At 44.0% G+C, this 20,687-nt stretch overlaps 1 protein-coding gene across 29 annotated transcripts in view; it reads left to right on the top strand.

Moving 5' to 3' along the window:
• The first annotated feature begins 3,473 nt into the window (after positions 1-3,473).
• DLG1 (discs large MAGUK scaffold protein 1) overlaps positions 3,474-20,687 on the top strand; it is a 428,647-nt gene continuing 411,433 nt past the window's right edge. For 8 of the 29 annotated variants that reach the window (XM_037909601.2, XM_043523145.1, XM_037909598.2 and 5 more), the window contains exons 1-2: positions 3,476-3,947; positions 4,579-4,710. In XM_037909601.2, the coding sequence (XP_037765529.1) occupies positions 3,929-3,947; positions 4,579-4,710 (151 nt within the window). In that variant the 5' untranslated portion in view covers positions 3,476-3,928. Of the gene's footprint in view, positions 3,948-4,578; positions 4,711-20,687 lie in introns of all 29 variants that reach the window. The other 21 variants (XM_043523147.1, XM_037909605.2, XM_037909602.2 and 18 more) reach the window with 4 other exon arrangements.

Genomic DNA, 20,687 nt, shown 5'->3' with positions numbered 1-20,687 from the left:
CCCCACTCTCCTGCTGGTAATAGCTTATCTAAAGTGATCACTCTCCTTACAATGTGTATGATAATCAAGGTGGGCCATTTCCAGCACAAATCCAGGTTTTCTCCCCACCCCCAAACCCATTCTCCTGTTGGTAATAGCTTATCTAAAGTGATCACTCTCCTTACAATGTGTATGATAATCAACATTCCGATGAAGTGAGCTGTAGCTCACGAAAGCTTATGCTCAAATGAATTGGTTAGTCTCTAAGGTGCCACAAGTACTCCTTCAAATAAATTGGTTAGTCTCTAAGGTGCTACAAGTACTCCTTTTCTTTTTTCTGAAACCTGTGTTATCTATAGTAAGCCAGTCTGCCTAAAAGGCCAGCATTGCACTTTGCTTTCTCTCCAGAGGCTATTAACAGCGTAATGTCCTGCCATTATAAATTACCATACGGCTCTTTTTAAGCAATTACATTTATTCTTAATGTGTAAGTACGACAGAGCAACATATTAAAAACAATAAAACACACATGCAAAACACATGTTAAAAAGCTTACCAGAGTCACCCACAACTCCAACATTGCGCTCTGATAGCTGTCAGTCCTTCCAATCCTTCTGCAAGGACTGGGCTCCCTGCCTTGGGCAGAATGAAAGCGCTGAGTCAGTTTAAACTCAGGCTATTTATCCAAAAGTCCTTTCTTTGTCCGTTGGTCTCTGGAGAATCCAGTTTGATTTAATACATACAAGCATCTCCAGAAGCTGATACCTCTATGTGGGGTGACGGGAAAGCAGTTACAACCTGCCTGATTTACCTCAGTCACCACCTGGTGTTTTTAGTTCCTGGAGGAGCTGTGGTAGCCCTCCGCCATGGCATAGAACACGATCATACATAAACCATTCATTTAAAACAATGGACCCCATTGCAGTATCTGTCACATCTCCCCCCTAGAAAGGTTACATACACTCCCAACCCACAATAATACATACACTTAATACAATACAGTCTTTCAAGAATATTGCAGGAAATTTCCATATCTGTCACAACCTCTTCCCATGTCTGATTATATAACATCACCTTGGCAAATACTGAAAAATGCTCATACGATAAAGTTATATTAGGAAACTAATGTATTTTTAGCATCTTTTACTGCTATTTATAAGCCAGAGATAATGAGGAGCAGCCAGAACCATTTGACCAACCAGCTCTCCACACACCACAAACAAATGCTCCCTGCGCCGTAATTTGAAAACCTCTGGAATGGGTGCAGTATCTTAGGTACTCCTGGGTAGCAACTGTGGGCAAATGTTAAATGATTGCAGTCTTACTTCTTGTCCTGTGCTCAGTGGTTAAGGAGAAAAATTTATCACTCTCCTCTTTATAACTACCTTTTACATACTTGAAGACTGTTGTCATGTCCCCCCTCAGTCTTCTCTTCTCCAGACTAAACACACCCAATTTTTTTCATACTTTCTTAGTAGGTCATGTATTCTAGACCTTTAATCATTTTTGTTACTCTCTTCTAGATTTTCTCCAATTTGTCCACATCTTTCCCAAAGTGTGGTGCCCAGAACTGGACCCAATATTCCAGTTGAGGACTTATCAGTGCTGAGTAGAGTGGAAGAATTACTTCATGTCTTGCTTACAACACTCCCGCTAATACATCCCAGAATGATGTTTGCCTTTTTTTGCAACAGTATTGCATTGTTGATTCATATTTAATTGGTGATCCACTGTCTCCTAGATTCTTTTCTGTAGTACTCCTGCCTAGACAGTTGTTTCCTATTTTGTATTTATGTAATTGATTATTAATGTGAAGACCTACAGAGCAGTTGCTAATTTTTCCACAGGAGGTTGGAAGTCAACTTCATTTTGTATTCTGTCTGATGGTCATGGTTTTTCTATCATGTGATATTTCATCTCTGTACATCATTGGTGAGACCATTTCTAGAATACTGTGTCCATTTCTGATGTCCACACTGTGAAAGGACGTTGAAAAACTAGAAAGGATTCAGAAAAAAAAGGTACAAGAATGATTTGAAGTCTGGAAAGTTTGACTTACAGAGGAAGACTAAAGAAGTTCAGTTTATTTACTTTATTCAAGGTTTAGAGGTGATTTGATTATGGTATAAAAATATGTATAAAGGGAGAAGATTTCTGATAGTGTAGGACTTTTTAAATTGGCAGACAAAATCATAAGATCCTATGCCAAGCAGTTGAAGGTCGACAAATTCAGAGTAGAAAAAGGGCTCTAATTTTTAGCAGTGACAGTCATTAACCATTGGGACAATTTACCTACCAATGTGATAGATTTGTCATCCCTTCAAGCCATTGGATGTGTTTCTAAAAGAGAGATTGTGGCTCACCGAGAAGTTATGTCTTGATTAAAGGATTGGTGGAATTCTCTGGTTTGCCTTATAGAGGAGAAAAGGAGTACTTGTGGCACCTTGGAGACTAACCAATTTATTTGAGCTCACTTCATCAGATGAAGTGAGCTGTAGCTCACGAAAGCTTATGCTCAGATAAATTGGTTAGTCTGTAAGGTGCCACAAGTACTCCTTTTCTTTTTGCGAATACAAACTAACAGGGCTGCTACTCTGAAACCTTATAGAGGAGGTTAGACTAGAGGATCATAATGGTCCTCTCTGGCATTAAAAATCTATGCATCTAAGCGCTTTAGGGCCACATGCTGTTTTCACCCACTAGTTCCTGCTTCTCCTCGGTAGGCTGCATCAGCTGAGACACTGCATGCTCTTGGGAGGGAGTTGCTGAGATTTTCCAATACGACAGCACAGATACACGTTTATGGTCCTTAATGTCTACACTCCTGAGTGTCTCTAAGAAATTCCTTATGATAGGCTTTTAATTGTGAGTGGGTGGTGACAGGAGGCCAGCAGCCTTCAGCGCTTCGTGCACCTGGACTGAACGGGTATTACCCGCTCGGCGAAGGCACAGGGCGCGCGCGAGCATGGGCGGCTACCCCGCAGCCCCGGCACCGTATGAACCCTGCCGCCCCCGGAACGGCGGCCGAGGAACGGCTCTGCAAGAGCGCGGGACCCGCGGCAATTTTCTTGCAGCCCCCGGTGCTTTTTACAGCAGCTGACCAACCCATCACCCTACGAACGGGAGCCTGCCCTGCGTCCCCGCCTCGGTACTTCGGCGTGCGGGGCCCACCCCAGGCGGCAGCCCGGCCTTGCTCCCCGGAGCTGCGCAGCGGCCGCGGGTGGCTGTGCGGCCCCGCACCGCGCGGAACAGGCGCTGCAGGGGGCGGCGGCCCCGCACCTGTTGCTCGGCTCACGGTGGCCGGGGCTTCGCGGGGCCGCCGCCCTGCCCCCGCCACACGCGGCGGCCGGGCGGGGGGGCGGGGCGCATTCCTGCGCCTCTGCGAAGACTGGAGCGCGGGGGGCGGGCGCGGCCCCTTTAAGCCGGCGGGGCGCACTCACCTTGCCCCCCCCTTGAGGTGCCAGCCCCGAGCCGAGCTGACTCCTGATTGGGCGGCCGCCGGGCCCGGTCACGTGGCGGCTGCGAGTGTCTCCACAGCCTCCAGGCCGCCATCTTGGCTGGAAAGTTTGGAATTTCCAGCGGGGCGAGGCGGCGGTGGGAGGGAGCGCGCGCGAGAGCAGCCCCCGCCGCGCCGCGCCGCCCTGAGGGAGTCTCGGGCCCGCTTCGCCCCGCGGGGCCTCCCAGCGGGTAGCCGCCGCCGCAGCTCCGAGCGGGCTGCCCCGTCCCGGCTGCGCTCCGGAGCCCCGGGGTCTGGTCTCGTCCCGCCCGCCCGCGAGTGCGGGGAAAGGCTCCGGCGGGACCGGGCGGCTCCGGCGGCCGGTCCTTGCCCCGCGCCAAGTCGGGGAGGGCGGCGGCGGCGGCCGCGCGCGCCCTGCCCGAGCCGAGCGGCCGGGGTCCGGCCGTGCCTCGCTCCCGGGCGTCCCTTCGGCTTCGGCGGCCGGGGAGCACCATGCCCGTCCGGAAGCAAGGTGAGGCCCCGCTGCCCCCCGCGCGGCGGGAGCTGCCCCCCGCGAACTTTCTCTCGGCGCCGCCGCGCGAGTCCCCGCGCTCGGGCGCCCGAGCCGCTGTTGCGCCCGCGCCCGCCGCCCCTGCAGGCGGCTGTGCCGCTCTCCGTTTCCCCGCTCACGCGAGCGTTCGCTGAGCGCGCCAGGGGTTCCGCTTCCAGCCGTTTTCTTTCCCGTAACACAGAGCCTGCCCTGTGTTTGTACTGGGGAGATCCGTGTCCGCCAAGCGGAAATCTGCACCCCCCTTCGTGCCGCTGAAGTGTGGAGCTGCGCAGCTTGCTCCTGAAACCCTGGGACCCGATGAGCCAGTTAAGGAGTAGGCAGCTGGATAGTTTTATCAGATGTGCACGTGGGCAACGTAATCCTTTCATAAAAAAACCTGCTTTAGAAAAATCTTCTGCCTTGTTGGAAAAAACACATTTACTTGTGCAATTTATAAACCGGTAATAAAGAACTTCTGACGAACTTGGCAGTTATTTAAGTTGGGTTAATTGAGGGTGTGATATAAAGAACTAAAGTTGGTGCAGTTCTGATCGTTTTCCCCTTATGTTATGGTGGTGTTTAGTTTTAATTTTTTATTTTATTTTTTTTGCAGATACCCAGCGAGCTCTGCGCCTCCTGGAGGAATACCGCTCCAAATTGAGCCAAAGTGAGGACAGACAGCTGAGAAACTCCATAGAGCGTGTCATTAATATCTTCCAGAGCAACCTTTTCCAGGCTTTGATAGGTAGATGTCAAAACTTTTTCGTACACTCATTCCAGTTTTTGCTCACAGCCTTAGATATACATAGTGGTATGATGGACAGCTTATAAAAGAGTATTATACTTTTAGTGTAACTCTTGATGTAACAGATTTAAATAGAAAAGATTTAAATTACCAAGGTTCTGTTGTAGAAATGTAGGGGCAATCAGAATAAGCAGAACTGTGTTTTCAGCATTTTCTTTAAAAGCATGCATGTACTTGTTTTTTCCCCTGCTCCTTTTCCTCTGACAAACCCTAGTCTTGCTTTGAGTTTGTCACATTAAAGAAAAGCTTGCGACAATGACCTCATCTTCATTGCTTACTTCCATTTCAGAAGCTCTCTACAAACATAAGTTTACATTTCTGAATCAGAACAGTTCAGACCTTTTTCTTGTACTTCTCTTTGCCAGTCAGTTGGGTGCAGTCTATCTTGTGGTGAAAGGCTAAGCCAAGCTTTGAGGCACACATGTACCAGGGTTAATTTGTGGGTCAAACTTCTGAAGCTTTACACCTAAGGCATTTGGGGTTATGCACTAAGTAGTGCTTCCCCCCTTTTGCACTTCTTTTCTGTAGTATTTTAGTTGGAAGACTTCGTATTGGCTAGCAGACTTACAATTCTTTTTCCCACTGGAAGTCCCTAAAATAGAATTCTACCTTTTGATCCCTCTCTCCAGCAAACAAGAAATTGTTTTTTCTAACTGCTCCCACTCAGAGATGTAATGACTTTCCCTCAGGCCAAAGCAGCTGAATCTGGCTCAAAGCCATTCAATGCCACTCCTTGCAACTGATCAGAGATTCACAGCAGTATAGGACAAGACAGTTGATTGCTGTCTGCTTTGGTTCTTAAGACCTAAACCAGGGGTGGCCAGCTTGATCCTGAGAAGGAGCTAGTATTTACCAGTGTATATTGGCAGAGAGCCACAGTAATACATCAGCAGCCCCTCATCAGCTCCCCCTGCCCCTCTCCCAGCGCCTCCCGCTCTCTCCTGATCAGCTTGTTTTGTGGTGTGGAGGAGGCTCTGGGGGGAGAGGGGGAGGAGTGAGGGCATGGCAGGCTCAGGGGAGGAAGCAGGAAGGGGTGGAGTGGGGGCAGGACCTGTGGCAGAGCCAGGGGCTGAGCAGTGAGCACCCCCGGGCACCTTGGAAAGTTGGCGCCTGTAGTTCCAGCCCCAGAGTCTAAGGAGCCGCACATTAACCTCTGAAGAGCAGCATGAGGCTCCGGAGCCACAGGTTGGCCACTTCTGACCTAAACTCTGGTCTTTTGCATGGCAGTTGTTGGCCTTTGATACTGTAGCTAGTGAACCATGGTGCTTTTTTTCATTTATGCTCTCACACTATCGACATGTTAAGTAGGAAAGCAGTCTTATCAGCTTTGTTGTAACTTGTAAAACTTTAATCTGGATCTGATGTTACATTATATAAAGGAGAAGTAACATGCACTGTCTTCTATTTGCAAGGGGAGGAAGCAAGGATGTGTTGCTGGAAATGGCACTAACCAGACAGCGTGTAACATTTATAGTAAGGTGTCTGTCAATGTTGCTTTTATGAATCACTTTGCAGGGCTTTATAGCTAGTCCTGTTCAGATCAAATTTGGTGAAACTGCTTGGTGCACAAGTTAGAGAGACAAAGTGGGTGAGGTAATATCTTTTATTGGACCAACTTTGTCTGTTGGTGAGAGAGACAGCCTGGGTCTGACATGGCTATAACTACACTGCATACAACATGGCGCACAGATTGTCAGCTCAGATGCATCAGTGATTCAGATAATTGCATAGAGAATACACTTATAAAGTTTGCGGACGATACCAAGCTGGGAGGGGTGCAAGTGCTTTGGAGGATAAGATTAAAATTCAAAATGATCTGGACAAACTGGAGAAATGGTCTGAAATAAATAGGATGAAATTCAATAAGAACAAATGCAAAGTACTCCATTTAGGAAGGAACACTCAGTTGCACACATACAAATGGGAAATGACTGTTTAGGAAGGAGTACTGGGGAAAGGGGTCTGGGGGTCATAGTAGACCATAAGCTAAATATGAGTCAACAGTGTAACACTGTTGCAAAAAAACTAAAAGCGAACATCATTCTGGGGTGTATTAGCAGGAGTGTTGTAAGCAAGACATGAGAAGTAATTCTTCCGCTCTATTCCGTGCTGATTAGGCCTCAACTGGAGTATTGTGTCCAGTTCTGGGCTCCACATTTCAGAAAAGATGTGGACAAATTGGAGAAAGGCCAGAGGAGTAACAAAAATGATTAAAGGTCTAGAAAACATGACCTATGAGGGAAGATAGAAAAAATATGGTTTGTTTAGTCTGGAGAAGAGAAGACTGAGAGGGGACATGATTACAGTTTTCAAGTACATAAAAGGATTTTGCAAGGAGGAGGGAGAAAAATTGTTGTTGTTAACCTCTGAGGATAGGACAAGAAGCAATGGGGTTAAATTGCAGCAAGGGAGGTTTACATTGGACATTAGAAAAAACTTCCTAACTGTTAGGGTGATTAAGCACTGGAATAAATTGGCTGGGAATGGTGAACCGTGGCCACTGGGGGCTGTGGGCGGCCTTGCCTGCGGACGATCAGTGTAAACACTGTCTCGCGGCCCGCCAGCGGATTACCCTGACAAGCCGCAGGTTGCCCACCACTGGTCTAGATAATACTTAGTCCTGCCATGAGTGCAGGGTACTGGACTAGATGACCTCTCGAGGTCCCTTCCAGTTCTATGATATCTGTTTTTCTCATTCATTAAAAATATTTCAATGTAGTGTCTTTTGAATGATGATTCTGTGTAGTTCTAGCATTCCTCCTTTCTCCACTACTGTAAAAGTAATTGAGTTAATAGGCTCACCCCACATCCCTTTGTGTGAAGGCATTGTAGCACATACAGTGGTTCAGGAACTGCCTGTTCCACAACAGGTGAGAGAGAAATAGTTTGTCATTCTTCACTTGGCATTTCATTGTTTTTATGGGATGCAATCCACATCCACAGATGAGGAAATTCATGCCTTTAAGAATGTTCTATGAATTTTAATGCAGTCTCATTTTTAAAAGTTTTTTTAATTTAGCAAACAAACTTTAGCCATTTTGATTGTAAAGATAAAGATTGCTGTCTGTGGTGGTGGAATGGACCTTCAGTTTTTCCTTTCTGGAGAGTTTTTATTGTAAATTTTCTCATGCAGATTGATCCTGCAGTACATTAATACCTCTAAGGCTATGTCTACGCTACCACTTACGTTGGTATAACTTCTGTCACTCAGGGGTGTGAATGAGCCATCCCCCTGAATTTGGAGATGTCTTTAGCCATTGTGAAGATTCCAAAAGGCGGACTGCATATGGAATCCGGTGAAAACTGTATTTCCAGGAGTGAATGTTTTACTGAAGACTTCCAAATTAAACAGTGAGGTAGTTAAGCACATGTTTATCTCCAGTTTAGAGAGTTCTGTGAAATGCTTTTATGTAGACTTGATTTAATTGCCATTTTCCCAGAAATCAATCCAGTTAGACCTACCTTTCCGCAGTGGATTCTGATAACATTAAATTAATACAAATATAGTGACCTTAATGTCAGTTTGAAAATGAATGGTGTAGTTTAAATTGACATTCATAACGGATTAGCTTTTCTCAATATAAGTAACTTCTCTTAGTTTGTGTTTTCCTAGTTGTATTTAGAATAGCCTTTTTTAGCTACTCTGAGTAGTTCTGTTGTCGCGGTTCAGTTTATTAAGTGATAGAGGGAGAAGGGAGAAGATTTGTTAACCTTAGTTTGATTAAAAATTTGATGTCCATCTGATCTTAATTAGATGGAAGGCTAGAGGGAAGAATTTGTGTATATTTACGTAACTGGTCTGATGCTATCAGGAAAAAGAGAGAATGATTTCTGCTTATAAACTGAGAGAAAATCATTTGTTTTTATAACCAAAACCTGTTTGTTTTGTTTAATGGCATTTCTGCTTTAGCAAGACTACTTAATGGAAATGGTCTTCTGAAAATGCTACTCGTTTATAACTGTAGGAGACAGTTTTCTATTTGCTGAATTGTCCATTCTCCTGCGAGTGGATTCCAGAAGTGCTCCTTTCCTTTTTCATCAGCACAGATGTAAAGCAAAGTGGAACTTGAGTGCTCTTTCTATACCATGGCAGTAGAGAGCTGGCTCTGTCGCCTCTTTTTTTTTTTTTGCATCAGTTTTGTTCTCTGACTCCAAGCAAAGTAATACAGCAATTTTAAGTCATTTTGTAGCTAAGAACGTGTAGACTGAGTTAAATATATTTTCTTTTTAATTCTTCACCTTCAGAGAAAACATTTTTAGTTGTTGAAAGTTCAGCTACTGCATCTGCATCTGGAGTCTACATAGGTGGGCCCTTATGCCCAGGCAGAAGCCCACCAACTTCACTTGGACTTGGCATGGGCATAAGGCAGTGTTTTTCAAACCTTGGGTCATGACCCACTACTGGGTTGCAGCAAGTAAGGCGCTGGGTTGTCTTGCTCTGTTCAGCACTGCCGACTGGGACATTAAAAGTCCCGTTGGTGGTGCTGCCCAGCTAAGGCAGGCTAGTGTCTACCTTTTCCGACACTGCGCTGTGCCCTGGAAGCGGCCAGCAGTGGGTCCAGCTTCTCGGCAGGGGTGCCACGGATCTCCGCGCGTTGCCAACACCCCAAGCACTGGCTCTGCACTCCTATTGGCCGGTGCCTGTGGGTGAGAGTTGCACGGAGCCACTTGCTTGCCTCCACCAAGGAGCCAGACCTGCTGCTGGCCACTTCCAGGGAGCAGTGTGGTCCGCGGTGCACCCCGATTGCACCGCTGACCAGGAGCCACTGGAGGTAAGTCCATGCCCCAATCCCCTGCCCCAGCTCTGAGCTACCCCAAACCTGGAACCCCTTCCTGCACCTCAAACCCCTCATCCCTGGCTCCACCCCAGAGACTGCATCCCCAGCCCAGAGCGCTGACCCCCTCCCATACTCCAACCCTCTGCCCCAGCCCTGAGGCTCCCCCCCCCCCCCAAACCCAGAGACCCTCCTGCATCCCAAACCTCCCTCATCCCCAGCCCAGAGCCCTGCCCCTCTCCTGCACCCTGGCCCCAGCCCTGAGCACCCCCCAAACCTGGAGCCCCTCCTGCACCCGAATCTCTCAGCCCCAGCCCAGAGTCCTGACCCCCTCCCGTACCCCAAGCCCCTACCCCAGCTCAGAGACCCCCCCACACCCTGAACCCCTATTCCCAGCCCTACCCCACAGCCCTCACCCCTGCACCCCAACCCTCTGTCCCAGCCCTGAGCCGCCCCCACAAACCCCTCATCCCCAGATCCGTTGGGTTGCGGGCATCAACAATTTTCTTCAACTTTGTCCCCAGAAAAAAAGTTTGAAAACTACTGGCATAAGATATGCCTTGTGGATGCTGCCTTTGCAGGATCAGGACCTAATTTATTCTACACTGTGTTAGTATACTGACTAGATGACTGAAAAAATAACTCCAGGGCGTGCCTGCTATTCTAAGTCAGTTATAAGTCTCAAATCTATAGCTGTAATAACAGTAAGGTTGGTGTAACTCTGGGTGGAATGATTCTAAAATCAAGCTAATGTAAATCATCAGTTTTAATCAGCAAGCAGGAAACCTTGGTATAAATGATGTTAAACTTGGTTTGCATTTGTACTTTTTAGTCATTTTCTTCAGGAAAGGGTCATTCTGTTAGTTGGTATAATCATTAAAACATGTTGATTTACAACCAAATATAGCTTTAACGCTAAAGTTAGCACATCTTTTTGCTAACCAGGAGGATACACGACACGTGTATGCATATATTTAAATAATTTTACAGTTGAACATCCATTTATTTAGATTCTTACTTTTTATCTTTGTAAGTCATTCACTGAGTATTATGCCATTCACTAACATTCATACATTGTATGCAAAGAGAACATGTTTATAATACAATAGGAAAGGGATAGTTATATACCATAAGTGCACATTAACAAAGCCATGATATTTGCTATGCACTCATATACAAGTCATTATGTGTGTGTATATATAATACTAAAAGCATATCACAGGCATCTAAAACTTGACCACTGAATGTTTCCACTGAAATTTCATGTCCAAAGAAACCTGTAATGACAAAGCACTTTTCGGCGGTGAGCCTTACACAGAAAAGATGACAGACATTAGGTTACCAAACTTACTTTAAAAAAACACAAGGAAATGCAGAGTTTAGGGTTAAATGTGAATCTGAACTCCCTCCATTTTATCTAGGTATTGCATGTGTTTCGGAAACAAGCTGCATCACCCTTGGCATAATCTATTCAGTAGCTACGCCCATCAGTGCGGTCCCTAAGAACATAATGTAAGAACGGCCATACTGGGTCAGACCAATGGTCCATCTAATCCAGCCTTCCGACAATGGCTGGTACCAAATACTTCAGAGGGAGTGAACATAGCAGGACAATTATCAAGTCCATCCACTGTTGTCTAGTTCTAGCTTCTGGCAGTCAGAGGCTTATGGACATGTAGCGCCTGGGGTTGCATATCTGATATAATAGATGATATGTCCAGAAGACCAACTTCTCTCTGACCTTCCCTGATTTACTGTGTCCACATAAGGGTGGATTAAAAATCTGATTTTAAAGAATATCAATTTTTTCTAATTTAAATAAAAATCCAATTTAAACTATTTTTATTTTAAAAATAAACCTGTTCAATTAAATTTGAAGTTATGAAAACCCATGTTAAGGGCTAAACTTAGTATAATTTATTAAAATCATTTAAATAAATAAAAATATATGGTGCATCAATGAGCCCTCAAATTTTAATGAGTTAAAGGGATGCTGCTTTTTTATTATATACACAACTAGGAGGGAACTTCTGAGGTCAACTCAAGTGTTATAAGTGTCTCAATATTATGAACTGCAAAGTATCAATATTCTTTTCAGTCTTTACAATGGTACAAAGGTAGATACTTACATTTTTACAAATGTAAATATCAGTTTCTGTTGCACAGAAATGCTTTTGCCTTAATTACTTTTGGTTTTAGTTTAATAGGTGCAGAGAGAATATTTTCTTCATTTGGACTAGTACATTCAAAGTTGAGAAACCAACTGGGAGTTGAAAAAGCAGGAAATCTTGTTTTCCTCTTCCAATCGAGGAATAAAACACAGGTGGGAGAGAACAAGATCTATGAGTTCTAATATATTGAAGGACATGGGGCCAGATTTTCAAAGGTATTTATTTTGGTGCGTAAAGATGCATGCAGATGCCTACTGGGATTTTCAGAAGCACCTAGGCAGGTTAGGTGCCTAACAGCCATTGAAACCGTTAAGTATTAAGTTCCTAACCTGCTTTTAGGCACTTTTGAAAATCCCAGTAGGCACTTATCGGCATCTTTGGACACCTAAATACTTTTGAAAAACTGACCCAGTGTGTTCAGAAACAGTCAGTTCACTAGCTGCAGTTAATACCTTGTTTAATAAATAGTTTTAAAAGCAAAATGTGTTTTGATATTGTTTTTTCTTGTTACCAGCACATTTAAGGTACTTTTATTTAACTAACAAAAACAATTTTAAAATGCTGTTTTTGTACATTAACTGATTTCCAGTTTCCCTCCAAATTCAGCTAGATAAATCCAGATTAAAAATCTTTATCTCCCGCCAACAAAGCTACCCGCCCTTCGTTGGAGGTGGTTTATTTTGTCGGGGCAGGGGGATCCCTGCAGCTCTGAGCCCCCATGGGTGGTGGGGGCCCCAGAGCTCCCAGTCACCCCAGAGCTGCCCAGCTCCTTCCCATTTTATCATGGATATTTTTAGTAAGTCACGGACAGGTCACGGGCAATAAAGAAAAATTCACGGAAGCCCTTGACCTGTCCCTTACTTTTATTAAAAATATCCATGATAAAATCTTAGCCTTACATATTGTCAATTAAAAACATATATGCATAAGTGTGCACAGTAGTATTAGTTAGTTTCGAGAAATAAAATTTATAAAAAGAGGTATGATATGCTGTAACTGAAGAGGTTACATGAAGCAACAGCAATTCCATTTTGCAATGCTAACATTGACACTTTTTACACAGGGGACCATAGCAAAAGACAGGGGTGGTGGTGGGGAAGGGATGGGAATATATAGCTTTGTTGGGGAATTAGCTTTGAAAAAGATATTCCAGAGAGTTTAATTTCATGCACCTGCCTTCCCTTTTTATCCACTTATCATGTTGATAACATTCCCTGAGTCACCTGCATTAAATAGATATTTTAAACTGGATGTAGGAGGTAGGGTAAGCACAAAGGATAGATTAGTGCAGGAGCAGTAGAGAGCTGAAATTTCTTCAGAACTTTTGACTGAATACCTTTGTAGGTTTTGGGAATTTTTCTACTATTCTGAGAGCCAATGTGATTCTGCTTATACTTCGTCTGCTAGTTCTTCATTATCCTGAGCAGCTGAGACCTTGGCAAATGCCACACATGTCTTGAATTGCCTGCCCTGCTCTGAAATAACACACTGACCCTTTGGTCTTTATGAAGCAGTGATCAGTCTCAAGAAAAGTCATGAGTGCACATTACCTGCTCTCTGCTTTTTTCAGTGCAGTGAAAAGACACACACAGAAAGCAAGACATTTGACGTGGAATGAATATTCCTTTTTCAAACATATCATGGGTATAAGGAATGCAAGAAAATTGTGAAATAATTCATTTACTAACACAGGAAAAGTACTTGGCCCCCTTACATGAACAATTTTGAAAATATGCAGGAATTGTAGGAAGTTCTCTCTCTCCCGCCCCCCCGAATATATTTTTAAAACCATTTAAATTTTGGTACAGTAATTGATGTAAATGTTAGGAGGGTGGCTTGCTAACTTGAATTTCTCACTATGTGTGTAGAAGTACAAGATGGGGTACTAGAGTTGGTGTCTGCTCTGTACCACCAAATCACGCAAGGGAATAGGATCACTGGTTCCTTCTGGTTCCTTAAGCACCTACTTACAATGTGGAGGAAAAAAAAGCTGCATTATAATGGAGGACTTCAGTCTGAATGACACATGCTGGTAGTCACATGCTATCAGTACTAAAACATCCTTGAAATGTGTATATTATAGATGACTATTTTCTAACTTAGAAAATGTTGCATCCAACATGGTAGAGATTTCGTTTTGGCAGATCAGAGGAATTGATCACAGAACTAAAAATTGACGATAGTGTACCTACAAGTGATCATGACTTGATCACATTTGTTATGTGCAAACACAAAGTCCAAACCTTATATATGTATAGACACACGCACTTTGTTGTCTAAAAGGGCTAATTCCACAAAGCTGAAAACAATTATGAGCCAAATCTGCTGGAAGAAAGAATTTAATCAGAAAAATGTGAATGATTATTGGTAAGTGCTTAATAACTCTTTACTTGATGCCCAAAAATCCACAATCAAGAAATCAACCTAGCTTAGGGAGGAAGTAATGTCGGCTATAAATATGTATTTTAAAAAAAGTGGAAGAAAAGGGAAGTTGATAGTAACAAATATAAATCAGAAGTTAGGAATTGTATACAACTGATAAGGGGAAAAAAGCATACAAGTAGAAATCTGTAGCCAGCAGAGTAAAGGACAAAAAGGATTTTTTAAAAGCATATTAGGAACAAAAAAGAATCATAACAATGGTATTTGTCCATTCCTAGATGGAAATGGTAGAATTGTCAATAGTAAAGCAGAAAAAGCAGAGGTGTTTAGTAAGTATTTCTGTTCTGTGTTTGGTGGAAAAAAGATGTCACATGATGAAAGACTTTCCATTCCAGTTGTAAATAAGGAAGATTTTAAACACTTTTTAACCAGCAGGTCTCAATAACTTGCACTAAAGAGTTTTAAACGAGCTGAGCCATTGACATTGATTTTTTTTTTTGGTAACACTGAAGTTTCGAAAGACTGGAAGAAAGCTGATGATGTGCCAATATTTAAAAAGAGTAAATGGGATGACCCAAGTAATTATAGACCTGTCAGCCTGACATTGATTCCGGACAGACGAATGGAAGGACTGGTACGACAGTTGATTAATAAACAGTTAAAGGAGGGTAATATAATTAATGCCAGTCAGCATGGGTTTATGGAAAATAGATCCTGTCAATTTTGATACCTTTTAAAATGAGATTAAAAGTTTAGCTGTTAAAGGTAATAGTGTTCATGTAACGGACTTCTACAAGGCATTTGACTTCATGATAACATGACATTTTGATTAAAAAAAAACAGAATAAAACAAAATCAAAATGACTTCCATTAAATGGATTTAAACTGGCTAATTAACAGGTCTCAAAAGAATTTGGTCCAGTAAAAGATATTATCTCACCTAACTTGTCTCAAGTCTCATTGTAATTGTAAACAGGGGATCATCATTGAATAGGTGTGTTTCTAGATGGGGTCCCACAGGGACTTGTTCTTGGCCCTATGCTATTTTATTAATGACTAGGAAGAGAACATAAAATCATCACTGATAACATTTGCACACAACTCAAAGATTTGGGAAGTGATTAAATAAAGAAGAGGACAGATCACAGATAAAGGATGATCTGGATTGCTTGGTAAACTGTTCTCAAGCAAACATTATGTCTCTTAATATGGCTAAAATGTACATGTATACATCTAGGAACAAAGAATGTAGGCCATACTTACAGGATGGGGGGCTCTATCCTTGGAAGCAGTGGACCCCTCTATCTGGGGGTCATAGCGGATCACAAGCTAAATATGAGTCAACAGTGTAATGCTGTTGCAAAAAAAGCAAACGTAATTCTGGGATGTATTAGCAGGAGTATTGTAAGCAAGACACGAGAAGTAATTCTTCTGCGCTACTCTGCTCTGTTTAGGCCTCAACTGGAGTAGTGTGTGCAGTTCTGGGCGCCACATTTCAGGAAAGATGTGGACAAATTGGAGAAAGGCCAGAGAGGAGCAACAACAATGATTAAAGGTCTAGAAAACATGATCTATGAGGGAAGATTGAAAAAATTTGGTGTGTTTAGTCTGGAGAAGAGAAGACTGAGAGGGGACATGATTACAGTTTTCAAGTACATAAAAGGTTTTTACAAGGAGGAGGGAGAAAAATTGTTGTTGTTAACCTCTGAGGGTAGGACAAGAAGCAATGGGTTTAAATTGCAGCAAGGGTGGTTTAGGTTGGACATTAGGAAAAACTTCCTAACTGTCAGGGTGAATAAGCACTGGAATAAATTGCCTAGGGAGGTTGTAGAATCTCCGTTATTGAGGATTTTTAAGAGCAGGTTGGACAAACACCTCTCAGGGATTGTCTAGATAATACTTAGTCCTGCCTTGAGTGCAGGGGACTCTCAAGGCCCCTTCCAGTTCTGTGATTCTATGACTCTGAAAAAGCCTTGGGGGTTGTGGTGGATGATCAGCTGAACATGAGGTCCTGGTGTGATTCTGTGGCCAAAAGGGCTTAATGTGATCCTTGGATATATCATCAGAAGAATCTCAACTAGGAGCAGGGAAGTTATAACCCCTCTGTATTTGGCAGTGATGCGACCACTAGTGGAATACTGTTGGTGTCAACAATTAAAGTAGTATGTTGATAAATTGGAGACGGGTTGGAGAAGAGCAGAGAGAATGATTAAAAGGTTGGAACACGTGCCTTATAGTGGAAAAACTTGAGGCTCAGTCTGCTTAGTTTAATAAAGAGAAGGCTAAAGGGTGACTTGATTAGTTTACTTACGTGGGGAACAAATATTTAATAACGGGCTCCTCAACCTAGCAAACACAGATCCAGTTGTTGGAAGTTGAAGCTAGGCAAATTCAGTCTGAAAATAAGGTGTAAATTTTTAACACGGAGTATAACCACTGGAACAACTCACCACGTGTTGTGGAGCATTCTCAATCTCCGGTAATATTAAAATCAAGTTTGGATTTTTTTTTTCTAAAAGATGGGCTCTAGTTCAAACAGGAACTACTTTAGGGAAGGTCTATAGCCTGTGTTAGACAGGAGGTCAGATTAGATGATTGCAGTGGTCTCTTCTGGCCTTGGAATCTATGAATCGATGAACCCCTATATTACAAGCTAATTGGGGATTGTGGAATTCATAAAATGAAGAAGTTCATAAAATGTAACGCCTACCGTAGATACAGCATGTAAGTTGTAGAATGGTGCACTGCATTGCTTTAAAGCACTGAAGGCACTGGAATGTGAAGGGATATCAATTCTTCATTGACATCGCTTATGTAATTCCACCCCCCCCCCGCCCCCTCATCAGGGAAGAATGGTTTGAATAAATGTTCATAAGATTGTTGTTCGTAAATAGTCGAGTTTCTGCTGTAGTTCGTTCCGTTGTATCCATTTGTCATTATTGTCCATAGTTAGGTGGGTTACTACATAACTGGACACTTTCTTTGCTACCATTTTCCTTTGTCATCTGGTTATGCGGTTTTTCTTCATGTATATTTTAATGAAAATGCATGTTTTGATAATTGGGGAAATACTTTTCTCACTGTCCCTTGTGTGCCATCTCAAACTAACCTGCGGCAGTGCGTTATTCAATCACTTATAGATTAATTACTCCTGGGGGCATTCTGTGCCAAAAAATTAAAAATTGTGTGCCAAAACAATTAAAAATTCTGCAAATTTTATTTGTTAAAATAGCACTACATAATCACGCCCGTTTCAATTATTTTGTTAATTTATTTCAAAATACCTGTCAGTAAGTATGTCTGTAACAATAAAGACAGATACACACAAATTCCCCCAGGAGCAGAGTTAAAGAAATCCCTATGACAACCCTGTTCCTATTTCTCTGGCCCCTTCCCCTCCCGCCCCTGAGAGTCCAGCCGGGGGGGCCAGACACAGCCCTTCCCCCATGAACCCACCTGTGGGGGGACCTCCCAACCATTACACCCAAAACCCCTCCTTCCCAGAGCCCAACTGCGGGGGACCCCCAGCCCAGATACCCACACGCCCTCTTCCTCTGCAGAACCCAGCTGCGAGGTCCCCCCTTGTTCATACACTTGTCCCCAGAGCCCAGGGATCCAGAGGGAGAAACAGCCTGATGTTTGGTCCCAGGCTTGCACAGAGTTTCTTTTTGCCACCTTCTCCTTCCCTCAGGGCATTTTGGGAACTGCAGCTGTCAGGAACCCTCTAGCTCCCTTTCCTTTCCCCCAGCATTGTCTTCTATGTGCAAGCTGGGCTCTGCTGAGTCCAGTGGCTCCTACTGGCAACTAGTAGCACTGCAGCCCATTTCTGTGGGGGAAAGGAAATTCTGCACACACAACGTTAATTTCTGCAAAATTCTGCATTGCACAGTGGTGCAGAATTCCCTGAGGAGTAATTAATTTATAAAGTGTAAAGCCACAAGGTACTATTTAATCATCTAGTCCGGAGGTGGGTAAAGTACAGCGTGGCCCGCGGGACTGTCCTGTCTGGCTGTTGAGCTCCCGGCCGGTGAGGCTAGCCCCTGGCCCCTCCCCTGCTGTTCTCCCTCCGCCGCAACCACGCCGCCGCACGGGCAGCGTGGCTGGCTCCGGTGGAGCTGCGAGCTCCTGCTGCTTGGAGCTGCATGGTAAGGGGGCGGGGAGCAGAGGGGGTTGGATAGGCGTGGGAGTCCCAGGGGGTCTGTCAGGGGGCGGGGGTATGTTTAGGGGGCGGGGTGGTCAGGGGATAGGGAACAGGGGCGGTTGGATAGGGGGCGGGGTCCTGGAAGGCCTGTCAGGGGGCAGGGGTGTGGATAGGGGTTGGGGGCAGTCAGGTGACAGGGAGAAGGGGCAGTTGGATAGGGAGTGGGGTCCTGCGGGAGAGGGTGGTCAGGGGACAAGAAGCAGGGGAGGTTGGATGGGTCGGGAGTTCGGAGGGGGGCAGTCAGGGTGCAGGAAGTGGGAGGGGGTGGATGGGGGCAGGGGCCAGGCTGTTTGGGGAGGCACAGCCTTCCCTGTCTGGCCCTCCGTACAGTTTTGCATCCTGATGTGGCCCTCGGGCCAAAAAGTTTGCCCACCCCTGATCTAGTCTGATCTCCTGTGTTTCACAGATGATTTAAATTTCATCCAGTTACTCTTGTTTTGAGCTCAGTAACTTGTGTTAGGCTAAAGGATATCTTCCAGAAAGGTATCCAGTGTTTCAGTTACCTTCCGTGATAATTTCTTCCACTGGTTAATCACCTCACTGTTAAAAATGTGCGCTTATTTCTGTTTGTTTATAAACCCTAATGTCTGTATTCAGCACACCATCTTGTTGTCCTTGTGTCCCTTGCTGAATTCTGTCTGCTTTTTTTAATATGGAGTCACCAATGACTATTGCTTGCCACCTTAGGATGGTTGAAAACCCTTTTTTGTAGTTTCTTGCTTCATATCACAAGGATGCGTATCAGTATGTCCCCTGTAACTTTGTTTTTTGTTCCTTCAGTGATGGGCTCATCACTGATGGCTAGGTGAATATTTGATAATTCAATACTTCTAGCTGGGTTGAATGGCTTCTGGTTCTCTTTCCCCTCTTGATCAAATTACCTGTCAGCTGCTTCAGTTTCTGTGCAGTGTAGTTGTAGCCCTGTCGGTCCCAAGTTATTAGAGAGACCAATGGTCCAATAAAAGATATTACCTCATCAACCGTATCTCTTCAGTTTCTACTGCCTCTCCAGTTCCTTTATCACTGATCTCCTTGTGGTGTCTGTAGCACCGATTTTCTGAATCTGTTCTAGTATTGCCACCACCTTACACATCTTGCACCAGAAATCTCTTGACATCTGACAGAAAGAAAGATAGCAAACCCAAGGCATTTCACAGAAGTTCTTTTGTTGTTTGTATCCACTACCTGTGGTAGAGCCATACTTGAGCACAAGGAATCACAGTTCCTCCTGAAAACACCCTCTGAAAGTCCCCTGTTTGTTACCCCATTCTGGTCAAGGGTTTGCTTGGCTACTGATTTGTATACCAAGTGATGCTGCTTTTGCTCTATTTCCTTGCTGTCAGGGAGGGATTAACCATTCAGAGGTCAAATGCTGGGTCTGATCAGAGACCCAACGGTGCCAGCCATGTAATCTTCACAGACACAAACAGACCTGTCTCACCTGGTGTGACCTTTACGGAGACACATAACAAACAGACCAAACATATAACTCACCAACTATCTGTAGCTGCAGTCAGAGGATCTGCAGCTACTCCCTCTGAAACGCTCCTGTTTGCTTGTATCCTGCCACAAAACATATTTGAGGTACTTGGATTTTTTTTTTCCTAAACCCCAGTTTATTTGGCACAAGAGTCGTTGTCTTTTAGCATGTCCCTTTCTTGAAACTGGCTTGTTTAGCCTTAATTTTTTCTTTACCATTGGTCTAGTCTTCTGTTCATCTCGAAAGGCAAATATGCTTTTGTAATGATTTTAATTTTTCAGACCCTATCAATTTTCTGTTCCAAACATCTCCAGTACAAGTGATTTTTTACAAGGTTTGTCTTTAAAATAAACTCACCCTTTGAAGGTGAGCGTGTGGATCCCACTGCAGGCAACCTTCCTTCAGTTCTTTCATACTCAGTGGATGTCTGATCTGCTGCTCGTATTGAACTTCAAAATTATCCTGTTTTGAACTATTTTGTGAAGGTGTCTGTCTCCACCTCCTTATTTATTTCTTTACTTTTGGATGTTTCCAAACAAAAGACCCGACTTGTATGCCCCCCCTGCATAGCGGGGCTAGGCACTCTGTACCTATTGACATGACAGACTCCAAATCGTGAAGGTTTAAACCCTCCCCAACCTGTGGTGTACTTACTAGTTGAAAGGCATAATTGATGCCTATTCTGTTTGTGGGCAAGTCACATTCCCAGTAAGTGCAATGTGCAAATCCTTCTCCAGGACTCTGAAGTCAAAGGATGTGAAGTTGAAATGCATCACTTCCAAACTGGAAAAAATCATCTTCAGCGAATGCTCCCTTGAATAGACACCACACCTTGGGGTCGAGCAGTGACTAAAAAGTCGGAAAGAAAATGCTCTCAAAACTGATACTTGAAATGGTGATTCTGACCA

This window comes from Chelonia mydas, chromosome 9, assembly GCF_015237465.2.
Source record: "Chelonia mydas isolate rCheMyd1 chromosome 9, rCheMyd1.pri.v2, whole genome shotgun sequence".
Lineage (NCBI taxonomy): Eukaryota > Metazoa > Chordata > Testudines > Cheloniidae > Chelonia > Chelonia mydas.
Note: the sequence above shows the minus strand (reverse complement) of the source record. Positions and strands in the feature narration are given on the sequence as shown.